Source organism: Lepisma saccharinum, chromosome 13 (genome assembly GCF_977018435.1).
Source record: "Lepisma saccharinum chromosome 13, izLepSacc3.1, whole genome shotgun sequence".
Classification (NCBI taxonomy): Eukaryota; Metazoa; Arthropoda; class Insecta; order Zygentoma; family Lepismatidae; genus Lepisma; species Lepisma saccharinum.
In genome coordinates, this window is record NC_139241.1 from 47,276,748 (window position 1) to 47,291,374 (window position 14,627).

General features: G+C 36.1%; 1 protein-coding gene across 1 annotated transcript in view; it reads right to left on the reverse strand.

Annotated features, from left to right (window-relative positions):
- The window catches only part of LOC145997256 (protein lin-9 homolog), a 35,955-nt gene that overhangs the window by 8,946 nt on the left and 12,382 nt on the right, over positions 1–14,627 (reverse strand). The window contains exons 3-8 of the mRNA XM_083134107.1: positions 13,250–13,497; positions 12,384–12,519; positions 9,136–9,417; positions 6,189–6,407; positions 1,185–1,391; positions 18–197 (exon numbers count right to left, since the gene is read on the reverse strand). Coding sequence (XP_082990233.1) covers positions 18–197; positions 1,185–1,391; positions 6,189–6,407; positions 9,136–9,417; positions 12,384–12,519; positions 13,250–13,497 — 1,272 coding nt within the window. The remainder of the gene's footprint in view (positions 1–17; positions 198–1,184; positions 1,392–6,188; positions 6,408–9,135; positions 9,418–12,383; positions 12,520–13,249; positions 13,498–14,627) is intronic.

Here is a 14,627-nt window from a genome sequence, read left to right on the forward strand (position 1 = left end):
TAAATAATCATTCCTACCTTGACTTGTAACATCAGAGCTGTTAGATCCGTGATAAGGTCAAGTATCCTCTCGTTGGTTACAGACATCTTTTCTGGATTCCGATTGTGGATCATCACTAGTTCGTTTGCTTCCTCTTGGCTCTGTTTCTGAAGATGGTAAGGAGTTAGCATGGCAGCGACATTCGGTTCGGGCGCAATCTACAAGGAAAAAATTGTAAATAACATTTTATTTTTAAAATTCTTCATTACACAATACAAACTATGATGCTTATTTGCTACCAAGCATCAGGAGCTGGACTGATTTATATCTCATGAAAAGTTGGCAACACTGCATCAGCAGGAAATATAATGTTACCAGATAACAAACAATTTTCTTTTAAGCTTAATCCAATGACTTTTCCAGGTACTTTAAAGACAAGATTTCCAGGTCACTTTATAATGCTTTAACAGTAACATAAAGCTGTTCAGTTTCCAACTTGGCATGCCATTCAAATAAATGAAGTTCATTCAACAATACTGACAATAAATTTACAAAAATAAAAAAAAATATGAACACTTTTATTCAACAATTTCCATCGAGAAGCTGCTTGGAGGAAAAAGAGAAATTGAAATGTCTTTTCGCATCTCTCCTCCTTGGGAAAGGAAAAAAAATGCTGACTTTTCATGTTTTTGAGTATTTTAGGGCTGATCCTATACGATGCCTATGTATCAGTATTGGACAGTATCAGCTGGATTTTATTTACTGACACTAGCCAATATTTCTCTGACATTTTGGAATTGTGTAATTATCTTGTAAATTATGTAATTTCAAAGTTTCCATTTACTTTGCACCAATATTGTGTGAAACTTGTATTTTTTTTATTGCATAACAGGTATTTTAATTTTCTGATGTAATTCTGGAATATTTTTAAGCAAAACTAGAAAACTAATGCTTATATATGAATGGAATAATCAAATTTTGAATAACTTTTAATTGTTGAAATTTTCAAGCAATGGTATCATCAATCTGAAACAATTTCAGCATCGGTTCAGTCCTAGAATTTTTAGAAACTTACAAGACTTGTGGAAAATCTGCCAAGGCATTGTCAGCGAATGAATGTTACCTGATTGGAGAAATGTGACTGCTGTTGTCTGTCTTTCTCAGTGCATGTTCCTGTATAAAGCCAAGAAAATGAAGAACCATACCTCCATACAATACTGCTGCACTCCATTCAAGTATTCATGCAAGTCCTTGTTGAGCTTATCCAATTCCATTAGAACGCCAGCATAGCGACGACGGAATTCACCAGGAATGGCTTCTCCATAAGATGACATTTTCTCTGCTTCGGAATTCATCTCTCTCAACACAGTTATCTTTTCCTTCTTCACATTGAGAATCTTCGATAACCTCACCTGCAAAGTAAACACATTCACTTAGAGGGCACAACAAAACCCAATTACTAGCAATTATTTATAGTTTCACTGTGGATTTATTTTATGAACTATTCATATAATGCTAAAATATTTTTTAAAATTGCTAAAGACATAGGTTTGGAAGTTAGCAAAGAGAAAACTAAATATATGCTTACAGGCCAAAACCAAGTGTTAGGTAATAATCAAAATCTAATTATTGATAACAACTCGTTTGAACCAGTTTCCAAATTCAAATACTTAGGAGTAATATTAACAAATGAAAATTATATTAAAGAGGAAATAAAAAGTAGGCTTAATTCAGGAAATGCATGTTACTTTTCTCTTCATAAACTTTTGTCGTCTCGTTTAATATCTAAGAAACTAAAAGTTAAAATATACAAAACAGTAATTTTGCCTGTAGTATTATATGGGTGTGAAACATGGTCCCTTACATTGAAAGGGGAACATAATTTGAGAGTATTTGAAAATAAGATCCTTGGGAAAATATTTGGACCTAAAAGGGATGAGGAGACAGGTGAGTGGAGAAGGTTACATAATTTAGAACTACATAATTTGTATTCATGTCCAGAAGACTTAGGTGGGCAGGCCATGTGGCACGAATGGGAGAGGAAAGAAGAGTTTACAGGATTCTTGTTGGGAAACCTGATGGTAAGAGACCTGTAGGAAGGCCAAGACGAAGATGGAGGGACAACGTTGAGATGGACCTAAAGGAAATTGGTAGGGATGGAAAAGAGTATATAGATCTTGCTCAGGATAGGGACAGATTGAAGGCCCGTGTTGCTGCAGCCATAAACCTTCCGGTTTAAGAATGCTAGAGAGTTAGTTAGTTAGCTACATTTAAAAGTAACCATCGTATTTATGCATGTATAATGCACATCCTGCTCTTCAATGCGTAAAAGCGATAAACAATTATATCTCGTATAGGTTCAAGAAATGACTATCTTAGTTGTAGGTCATGAATCTGTTGCTATGCTCATGGAGAGCATATGACATCATACCTATTCAATGAGTCACCTGTTGCAATGTGGACCAAGAGGAGAATATAATTTTGTGTATATATACACACAATGAGTCACCGACCCACGTTGCCTCCCCCTCCCCCCCACTGTGCACTTCTGTAACCACCTTGTTTATTCTGCAGTAGAAGAAAACGAGATCAAAATTAGCTTACGAAGTTATACTATTTCTCGCTTGACAAATAGTGGTGATAAACATCCAGTGTGATAGCAGGTGTATGCTCAAATTCTGCCAGAACAGCGCTGCTTTTCTTGGTATTGCAAAATGTTTCCATTACAAAGTGAAAATTCGTTGGAAATGGCACTTAAGCTTCTGTAAATGTTTTTTGCTTTTATTATTATTATTACTTTTCATCATCATCATTGCTCAAGAAACTCAACCTGGTAATTTGTATTTGCGCCTGCTGATATATATACGTGTTATACACAGTGACAAGGTGAAAACATGCTTGGTTTCATGAAATTATTTACAATGATTTCCGGCGAACATTGAAAAACCAAAGGAAGCCATTTTTATTTATGCTGTTGATACATACATATTACATGCAGTTATCAGGTATCACTAGCATCTGTTTGTGACTGTTTCTAAAGTGGAAACGATTCTTGAGAAATTTATTTACTCCTGGAACAGACAAATATTGCTGATATGCATCCTGTGTGATGGGAGGTGCATGCTCAAATTCTACAAGAATGTCTCAAAATGCTCCAATACAAAGTGAAAAAACATGGGAAATGGCCACTTATAGGGTTTTTTAAAAAATATTATTACTAACTAAAGAAATCCAACCTGGTAATTTGTATTTACGCTTGTTGAAATATACATGTTGTACGCAGTGACATAGTGAAACCACGCATGGTTTAATGTTGATTGTCCAAATTATTCTGTGCATAATACTAGCACAGTTTTTGGGGACAAAAATTTTGTACAAAAAGGGCACATTATACATAGTAAACATGGTAAGTACCTAACTATGCTAGGCACGATCAATCCACACAATCCTTACCAATTCCCTTCAGGTCCAACATTATATTGCCATTCCATCTTCGTCTCTCACCACTAGGTTTCCAACAAGAATCCTGTAAGCTTTTTATATTCTCCCATGCATGCAACATCAAAGTCCTCTTGACTTAATAATTCTAATATTAACTGGGGATGAATATAGATTATGCAGTCCATAATTTACTTTCAAGAACAAAGAATTACAAATGTAGAACATATGGATGGGACTGATTAATTTGTTCAGAGGTGTACTGCCAAAACTGTCAATAACTTCACCAATCCAACATTTCCATAACTCATTTTTACAACTCTATCATTCTTACCTCATGAAATTTTGAAACAAAATGAAATATTAGGTCTGGTATTGTATCTGGTTATTATTGTGCTTGGTACAAAAAATTATTATTATTGGTGGATGTGGTAGTAATGAGACAGGATTATTAGTATCCGTGATATAAGCTTAACGGTATATTAGTAAAATTAACAATAATTTTACATCTGATAAATCTACAGAGTTTGTAATTTAGTGCAAAACTTTGTCATATTGTTATTGTTATGTATATAAACATATAATTTATATGCCCTGGTTTTGTAAAATAAACATCACAGTACAGTTTGTTTCCAAAGGTCCATAAATATGGAAAAACTAGTACTCACTTTTATCCCCGAAGCTGTTTTTTCTCTTCACGGATAAAAGTGAGTACTAGTTTCTCCGTATTTATATACTACCGCGTCTCTCTTTTCCCAATTATGAATAAAGTCCATTGTAATCACCTGGTTTAATACATTACTTACAGGTGTTAACCGGATCAAGAAAGTGTGGGGCGTTACCCCCACACCCCCTATACGCCTTCATGGCGTGGTGCTGTGCACAGGGGAACACTTTACCTTTTTTTTTTACAGGTGTTAATGAGCCACTCATGGTCTTCATGAACCATTTGCAAGTTATATCAAATTGGTAAAAAATTGGTTATCCGTAAAATTTATATTGGCCCTTTATTGATATTGCTGAAAGTTTCATACCAGTCTGCCCTCAATTACTGCATCTCAAAACACTGATCAGGTAGCTTGGACAGTTCAGCCACTTACATACAGATGTGTCATTATGTTTGTCCTATCATCTATTTCATTCATCACCATGGTCACAATTAGACCAAGAGATAAAAAGTGACATAAGATACACAAATCGGAAATACAAATTATCAAAAGAGGTTTAGCCACCCTCAAATAAATGGGTAGCTGGGGAGTAAAACTGGCTGCAGCATGGTGCTGATCACATCAGCTCCAAATGGCTAAGATCGAAAATGCGTGGGGCCATACTATTCTCCACCCCATACATACGCACACCTTCTCTAAAATGTGCCTTCATGGCACAGTGCAATATGCACGGGGAACCTTGCGTACCTACTCACTTGTATACGTAAAAGTATTTAACCCAATGACCAGTATGAACATTCATTTAAGTCATCTGATGACCTGGTCTGCAGTAGTATGGTTGTGCACGTACAGTTTGAACTTTGCACCAAAGTAGTACTGATGCAATGTGATGTTCAGCTTCAACTTTACTTGAGTGTAACAGTAAAAAACTTCTTACGTCACATGCCAGCAACATACTTGTTAAGAACAATCCAAAACACACAAACAGCACAATAAAAGACACTTTAAGAGTTTGTCCAAGCTTTCGAGTCCATCTCTGAATCATCATCAGGGCTGGTCGAGAGACGGTGAAGGGGACGTTAAAACTTTTTATGTGCTCGACATTTGTTGGCCACCTGCTGGAACTTCATTCTTCATCTAATTTGAACAGGTGTTATTATTTCTCTTATTCAAGCTTTTTCTGCCGTTTGTCGTGCACACGAAGTTGGATTACCTACCAGCACTGGCACTCAGTAGGTAGGCACTGGCCCTCACAGGCTGTTACGCTGCAGCTTATATTTAATACACATTGTCACAAAATTTCATTAAACAATTGTACACTGATTGAAATAAATGGAAGAGAAAATATAACAATTATACCTTGTCCCGGCTAACTGTAGAGCAGGGCCGCGCATATCAGCAGAGGAGGAGGAGGAAAATCAAGTGGTGAAACTGCAGCATTGCCAACCATACGGTCCTGACTGTACATGTATAGAAATTTCATGACATGTACGGACGTACGGTCTAGACTTTAGTCCGTACGCTAAATGCACGGCTTGTAAAAATTTTCTCTTGCAGTTTTATCCCTAAGAAATTCTTACATCAATTGTACGGACCTGGAGATAAAAATACGGTCCGTTTGCTATGTGCATTCGGTATTGTCCTTTTCAAAAGTTTGCAAAGCTTACACAGAGAACGGGCAACTCCCATCGCCCATTACACAATCCCGTTCCTCTCTCTGTTCATTGGTGGAGACGTCTCGCATCACTACTTGCGCAGAGACTTGTTCTTGTTCGCCTGGTCTACAGTTAGTTGGTACGGAGTTTAGTACCATTCTTATTATTCATTGTGGTGATAACAATAATATTTATGAAAAATAAAATGCTTGTAAACCAATCTCTTACTTGATGCAAGAGACTCACTACCGGAGGTAAAAAGTGTCAGTTGCAAATGAATGTCCATAGTGATCAATGGGTTAATTTACTCTTAAGAGGATTCACTTTCATTATATGTAATATATTAAAACATGCCTAAAACAACTTCCTAAAGTATTGTGTGCTCAGTAACATAAAAAAAAAATGCAAATCAACATGTACACACACACTTTATAAATGAGCTACTTACAACCATATCAAGAAACTTTACAGGAAACCCTCCAAGTATGCCATCTGGTGGAACTGCTTTGGTCTTGACGGGAGACCCAGCCAACAAGGGATCGTTTGTCAGATGAGGCGACGATGGGTCTGAACCAAAGCGAGGTGGTGTTGAAAATGGTGCAATAGTCCTTGGCCTAAATTTCTGAGCAAAACTCGACACCGTTATCATTTCTGGATCATCGTTTGACTGAAAATGACGAATAATGGCAGATAAGTTAACATAGGATAAACTTCACCATGAAATTGGTTATCTACAAGTAATTTTCAACTTCTAAATTACTAATACTAACTAATGTTATTCAATATTGATGGTTTAGGTAGGAAAAACTGGAACTTTTATTGTAAAAATTCTACGGAAGGAATGAAAACTTTTGAAGTATACGAGATAATGCTCTATGCAGAGAGCAAACTTCTCAATATGTTGAACAACTGGGCAGCTATTAATTCTAAAAAAAACAGTCATTTAAACATATTAGCATTACTTAAAATTAGAAAATATACATTACCACTGCTATTTAACCATTATTGTCAGGAGCCTGTATTCCCGTTGACTCCACGAAGAACAAAACAATCGTAGCTTGAGAACTATTTGTTGTAGACAGACAAAATTGGTTTTGTTTTCTTCCTTACAGACAGGGCTTTTAGCGGAGGTAAAATTTATGCATTGTGCCTCTAAATAATTAGTGTTAAAGGAAGATGAAGAAGAAATATTTTTTTAAAAAAATGGCAAATTTGGCCTGTGCTCCCCTTAATAGACCGAAATGAATAAATAAAATGTAGTATGTAGCGGCAGCACATTCCTACAACCATGTATAGTTTAATTGAAATCAGACTACTTCTTGAGTAGAAAAATAACAATATTGTATAAAACAAGTGTGTAACAAGCTTCGGAACAATGTCAGGAATTTTGCTACTAGCGTCGGCCCTATGGATGCTGGATGGACCAAATTTGGAGGGAAGCTTGACAAAAGACCAATATATGCTCGTGCCTCAACTTGCGTCAGTTTTACCCCTGGACCCTTTATCAGATGCTACATAAAATGTTGCTTTTTACTCATTCTTACTTTTAGAATTTAATTATTTCAAAGAAGCAGTGATTGAGAAATTATAGCGCTTTATTTTCAATTTACACCATAGCAGCAAAAGAGAAACAAAAATCTTTTTCAAATGGCATTTGTTACTAATAGTAAAAATGGAAAAATTGTTTGTAATTCGAGTATATGATTCCTTTAGAGGTATACTAATGAACAAAAAAGACAGAACTGAAATATAGTGTATAGTTTTCAAGAAACGGCACGTTAACTGTTACCATGTGATAACAAGTGGTCCGGGCAAATTTCGACTATCAGGCCTTTGCCCCTGCAGCGCCACTGAATCACTAATTGTCAGAGGCTCCTTAATATGTTGCTTTTTACTCATTCTTGCTTGTAGAATTTAATTGTTTCAAAGAGATGCAGAAGTTTAGAATTTATAGCCACTTTGATACATCTATCCCATAATAATTCAGGGAAATCGAAGGGAAAATAAGGACCTTTTCAAACTTTGCTTGTTAATAGTAGTAACAATGAATATATTGTTTTGTAATTCAAGTATATCAAGCCTTCGTATTTATACTAAAGAACAAAAAGGACAGAACTGAAATATCATGAATGGCATGTTAATTGCTGCTGTGCGATGCTCAATGAAAATACAGGCGTGGTTCCCAGATTGACCATCAGGACGCTAAAAGTTAATCATTTATTACACGTAAATGGTACACTTGCTCATTTACAGAATGCGAAAAGCATGTAAATGAGCATGTTAAAGCCTATAAAGAGCTGTAGCACCTTATAAGAAGAGTAATAATCCATTCTGCAGGCAATAGTCAGGAATAACACATTTTGATTTAAAAACTACACTTATTACACAAAATTAACATTTAACTTCTAACAGCACATTTATGTAGTTATCAGACTAATAAGTTTATTTCTGTGTAAAGGAGTCCATTTTTGCTTCTCCAATATTAACAACAGAATTAATCAGTTTTCCGTGAATTGCATAACACACAGGATAATTCAGACCTCGGAAGGTGTCGCATCGGTAAATAAACCCTAAATTTCGTGTTTAAGAGTTAATTTCGCATTTTGCAGTTCATTTTGCATTATTTCGTGACAAAACATGGTAGCAAAATGCATCTCACACCTTTCAAAAACATGAAAAATTAACACTACAATGTGTTTTTTGACATTTTGTTTTTCGTCAAAAACGAAATATGCATGCCCCAAGAAATATGTCAAACTAGTATGAAGTTCTGCTGCTAAGTTATTTTTTCAAAGAACGCCACTTATATTTGCAGTGAAGATGCAAAATGAGATATTGCAATGTGAGAAGACATCATATTCACGAGATATATTTTTAAATTTTGTCATCGCTGACTTTTTTCTTTTTACCAACTTCTGTGGTGGACTATTTAGACCCTACGATGCCAGGGTCTCGAGTTCGAATCCCGGCATGGGTATTCTTTGTGAGCGGTCCATTCATCAATTTCATATCATCACTCATTCTGATCTTTGTGATTAGCCAAAAGTGCTGGAAAAGCAAAGTAAAATAAAGCAAATCAATCAATCACTCTTTTTATAATAAAAATGAAAACAAACATGCTTCTAAAATCTAGTTTTAATTTGTTTCAGTAAGAAGCTTTCCAGATTTCACCAAATTTTTGGGTCACCAGTTTGGTGTATGCTGGTGAATTCTGGACAGTATGAGTTTATGCAGAATAACTTCATCAAGCAAAAAGTGAAGTTATTTTCATTCTCAAATTCCTACAAATAAAAAAATTATTTTCTCTGACTTTTTCAGAATTTCTAGGTTACTGGAAACCCTCCAAATATAATGAACTGCACATATGGATATAAAAGTGGCTAAAAGTGACTCACCAGCACTTCATAATCTGGTATGGAATGCGTTCCAAGTCCTTGTCGATCAAACGTGATGCGGTAGGTGTTGTTTGAAGTATCAACCGCATCGATGCTTCCGGTGAAGAGACCATCCTGGGGCTTCCTGAGCCTCGCCGTCACTTTGGTTCCGATCACAAGCTGCAAAGGGATCTCTTCAGGCAGGTCTTTGAAGTGCGTCACATCAGCCGTCTTACGCTGCTGCAGTAATCTGATTTTCTGTCGCTTCTTCTCAAGTTCCCGTCTCTCCTCACCAAAAAATGACTGCAAAAAACACGATCGATTTAAATTAGGACCGAGCTGATATTGATGTATCAGTGTTTAAATTTAATTATGCTACCGGCTGATACTTGTCCATAGTTTACGAATCTGCAAAAAATACAGGACACTTTTGTGTAGTTTAAATATATCACAAATTATGCAAAATGCATAATTATATTTAATTTTACACTAAAATTTTGATGAAAGTGAAGGGCACACTGTAATTACAGTTATTTTAATTTTCAATCATCATTTATGCAATTGTACTGGCTACTTCGAATGAAAATGATGGAAGACTGTTAGAATGGAAGAGAGTGGAACATCAATTTCATATTTTTCTGCACTATGCATGGGTTGGAGATTTAATAGTGGCAACACTGCTGTACATACACCATGAAGCAGAATCGGTGCTTCTTGCTTATACCACACGTTACTTTTGATGCCTAACCTACCTCCCAGTAAATGACTCTTCCTTCCAACACTAGGGGCATGCACAGTGACGAGAGGAACAGAGTATCACTGGAGTTGTCTGTTTAAAGTTGTGTAGTCAGAACACCACTAATGTGATTGTGTTATCTTAACACATACCCTACCTCAAGGACACACCGTCAATGCGCAGCATTACTGTTCATTTTTGGAACATAACTTACATCCTGCATTGCGAAAGAAGAGGCTAGACTTTCTGCTCAATACTCCCATCATTTTGCAGGACAATGATTGGGCACATGTAGTGCAACCTGTGGCTGGCAGGTGCTCTACCAGGCCTTGAGACTTTGATTTGATCCCTAAGATGAACGAACCACTTCATGGCATTCGCTTCTGAACTGTTCCAGATATTCTTCAGGCAATGGACCATTCGATACAAACCATCAACAGAACAGGCACTGCTACAGGTATACTACGACTTCCACATTGCTGGTAACTGGTTATATAGAATGCTGGTGACTACTACATCAAAGGGCTGTAAAAGTTTTACAGAAGTATCTCTTTTGTATCGTTCGTAAATAAATAGTTGCCACTATTGAATTTCCAACCCAGGTATATTCACTCCTTGTGGTATTTTGTTCTGAAAAAAAATAATCTTCTGCAAGAAGGAAAAAAATCTGCATCACTGACACGGGTGAGAAAAAATATGGTAGAGCCAGAGAAAGAATTTGGAAGTTGCTACAAAGTTTAATCCCAAGTGTTGTTTTTGGGCTTCAGTTGTTTGTAGTAATAAATTAAATTGGTTCCAGAAAATTGCATATTCTAAGGAAATACAGGATGCAATGAGCTTTACGAAGATAAAGTGTGATAATATGAAAACTACAGTCCTGTCATCATGAATATATTTGTCACGTGTCTTTCTTCATCTAAGTAGAAAATCATGTCAAATCCTCCACATATGCCTATTTTTTGTAACACACAAACAAGATGTGTTGAAAAAAGAATTATTGCAAGATTTTCATAAAAGAAATTTGTAAGAAAAGACTTCGGTGTGAAATCACCATTAAAGGTTCAATAGTAATGCAAACCATGTTGAACAACATATAATTGCTTTCATGATGTAACCAGGTGTTTACTGGTCTCAAATACGGTGTGCATTTAAGAAAACTTATATCAGTATTACATTTTAAAAATATTTTTCTTTAAATGCAGTTAGTCGTTTAGCTCCTAAAATAGAGTGTGAATGATTCAGCGGCATGACACATGAGTAGGGTGACCATGTGTGTACCGTTTTGACCGGGACAGTCCATTTCAGAAGAATGTCCCGGTCGTCCTGTCAATATTATTTAAAACGCACTACTTGCCCCGTTCTATAAAAGTATAGGAGTTAGCTTGAAAAAAAAATCTACATTTGAAAGACATTTCATGATAAAATAAAAATATTAGTGGCATTTGGACTGTGTTTCAAGCACTTCATAACAATCAAAATGTTCCATTATCATCGAGAACATTCGAGCAGATAGCAGTTTACTGTTTAAGTTAGGATTGTTTGCATGTATTTTGTTATTTGTAGAGCAGTGAATAAGCATGACCAAGAAAAGTACATGTAGTTTCAATATGGACCTCCAACAAGAATTTAAATCGCTGTGTCTTGACACAAACTCAAAATACAAATCTTGTGTCGCATGTCAGATATGTGGGACAAGTTTTACGGGGTTTAATGAACGGTTGGTGAAGGATAAAGCTGTTGGCATTTCTCAATCTCAGCATATATCTATCATCAAAGGTTGGTCAGAAGGGACCAGAAACACTATGCAAGTCATATCGAGATTATAATAATTCATATTGTTTGAAAATGGGAGATCATATTTCATTTATTGTTTACGATGTATGTGATCCATACTTCAATAAATAATAATGTTAACAATAACAATTATTTTATAATTAGGCCTACCCGATTTTTATGAAAAGGGAGGGGGTTAATTGTCCCAAAATTATAGCTCCTTACTCAGTGAAAAAACAGAAACATGGCATAAATACCATATTTCATGTAAAAATATGTAACGTAAAATTCACATACATGGTTCCTAACATCTTAATTTGCCGACATTTGAAGTTTTTGCTTGCTTACATACAAAGGACATATGTAATTACACAAAATTCTGGGCCCTATCATTATAGCATCCTCTGCATGCTATAATGATATTTAATAAAGCAAATTGACAGTTAAATAAATATGAAATACTGATTTAAAAATACCTTTAAGGCCACGTGGTAGTCAAATCTGGCTGACCTTGATAAAAGAACAATAAAACCAGTAGAGATACAAACATTAACGAACAAACAAAATGCTAACATGGAAGTAGCATCAATGTAAACACCCCTTGACTTTCCATTTCCGAAGACAGAGCAGTGTTAAAAGCTTGTCACCTTTTTAGTTTTCATCTGTGCTGCTTTTATGCGTTTTCTGCAAAATATGCCAAATATGAAAAACATCACACACACACAAAAGTATAAAGAAAAAAAAAATAATTAATACTTACCTGAGAACACCTTCTGGGTTTACCCATCATTCTTCTGATTTTGCACCACTCCACGCGAGTGAGTTTCCGTGTCTTTAGCTGGGGGAAAGACTCCTTCAAGCAGATCATAAAATCATTGTCTCCTTCAAACAGAGGCCTGCAAAACAGTTTCTGGTGTAAATACTGAGAACTACATTAACCTAGATTTAGATGAAGTGAAAACAGATCATACTTTTCTTTCCACCAATGATACAACGAAGTATACAGTGTCCGAAAGGTTCTGCACCAAAGTCCTAATTGGCTGTGTTCTGTTGAATCTGTGGATACTGTTAATGATAAGTTGTTTCACAAAATTGATAAGAATGTTTTTTTGACACATTTTAAAAATCTGATACTTAAGAATTGTGTTTAAAATCTTTCTGCCTGCACCATGCTAAAATTACATCAAGACCAGAGCACTCGTTTTTATAGAATTTCAAAGAGAGCGATCGTTGCAAAACTTTAAAAAGGAACTTTTTTGTTCTCATGACGATAAAAAAATAGAAGGCATACTCGAAAAAATATGTGGCTAGCATAGATTAATGCAAAATTGAATAAACTAAATTTTGATGTAACTCGTTTTTATATAGGTCTACTGGTTAATTGGAGTCCAAACTCAAGTATCTATAATTTTTAATCCAACAGTAGATTCGCTTCTGTGTATAAAATAATAAATAACGATTTTATGTTACTTGGAAATATTAGTTCAATTACCTATCAAAGTAAGTGGCTGCTGATTATGAAATAAATAGAAACTGTCAAGAAATAAAGGATTTAAGAACCTGTACACCTGTGAGAAAGTGCAAAATTTGGCAAGGTTTATGAAAATTGTATTTGAAGTTACTTACTTGTCAATATTGCTGTAGAACCACTCGTAGCACACCCACTTGTGAGCCTTCGGGAGCTTTAAGAGGTTTCTTAGGCGTACACCTATCCTCTGTGCCACCCTCTTGTCGGGAGAAGTCACAGGCTCCGGTTCAGGCTTTGGCTTCTTTGGGGAGGAACGGTATGTCTTCTTAGGCGACATGCGAGGCATTGCTATATTCACTACGTCGTCGTCGTAAAACAGTCTGTTCTTCTTGCGGATCCGTGCAGGCTGAAAATTGTACAAATTAAAATAATTTTTGTGATTTATTGGAAACAATCTGTGATGTGCCTCTTTGGCCCAGTATTTCTAAAAGAAGAATGTCAAAGGCAGGAAAAAAAACCATCCTATCGAAGATCCTGGTCATGTAACTAACAATAATAAAAAAATAATATGCATTTAACCAATTTATATAATATTTTCTGGATGTTGGGTGCTCTGTATTAATTAATGAAACTTTTGAGTCCACCAGCATTTAGGCCATTTGCACACGTCACATTACATGGTGTGCAGCACCTTACCACACCAAAAATCAATACATGCCACTTGGGTTCAAGGCTGAGGCTGTAAAGATGCACTCAGCACAAACAAGGATAAAACACATGACAACACAGATCCCTTCAGAGGATTATACTGACTGTATGCCAGAACCTTCTTGGCCTGCAACAACGCTCTTACGTTGGGTGCTCTGAATGCATGAAATTGGAAAATTTTGCACGGTATATGGAAAATATGATTTCTGTTATTTTTACCTTGCAATAGTGTATTATAGAGAAGTAAACCCATTGTGCAATAACCTGCGAAGGCCAGGGCCTACCTAGTGACCTCACTCCCACATGTCGAGGTGGGAGATCATCTGACCAGTTACAGGGTGACATGTAGGAGAAACTCCCAGTCATTGTTGCAGGTTTTTCATGACCGGGCTATGCAATCATTTGTAGTTTCCCAATTTCCTCATGATGGTGGGTGCCCACCGGTCCCATGTACATGCCGAAATCTCAAAAGAAAAGTTGTTTCGCTTTCCCGCAAGAAACTTGAAACTGCACACGTTCCACAGTCAGAGCCCAAGGCATGACACCTTAGACTGTACGGCCACAGTGCGAGACATTATAGAGAAGTAAAGAGTGCTTTTCTACTTATCATGCAGAATATGTGACTGGGGTATCCACATCCCCAGGATATTTTCCAGCGAGGGGCAAGAAAGGTAATTTTCCCAGGGGTTGGATGAGCCATATTTTCTCTCATAATAGTGTTGTGCCTCAAAAAACATTCATACAGTTTGAAATTATCATGTTTCTGCAATGCCCGTCTATATAATTAACAAATTACAGAGTCCGCAATTCAATTATATGTGTGAAATA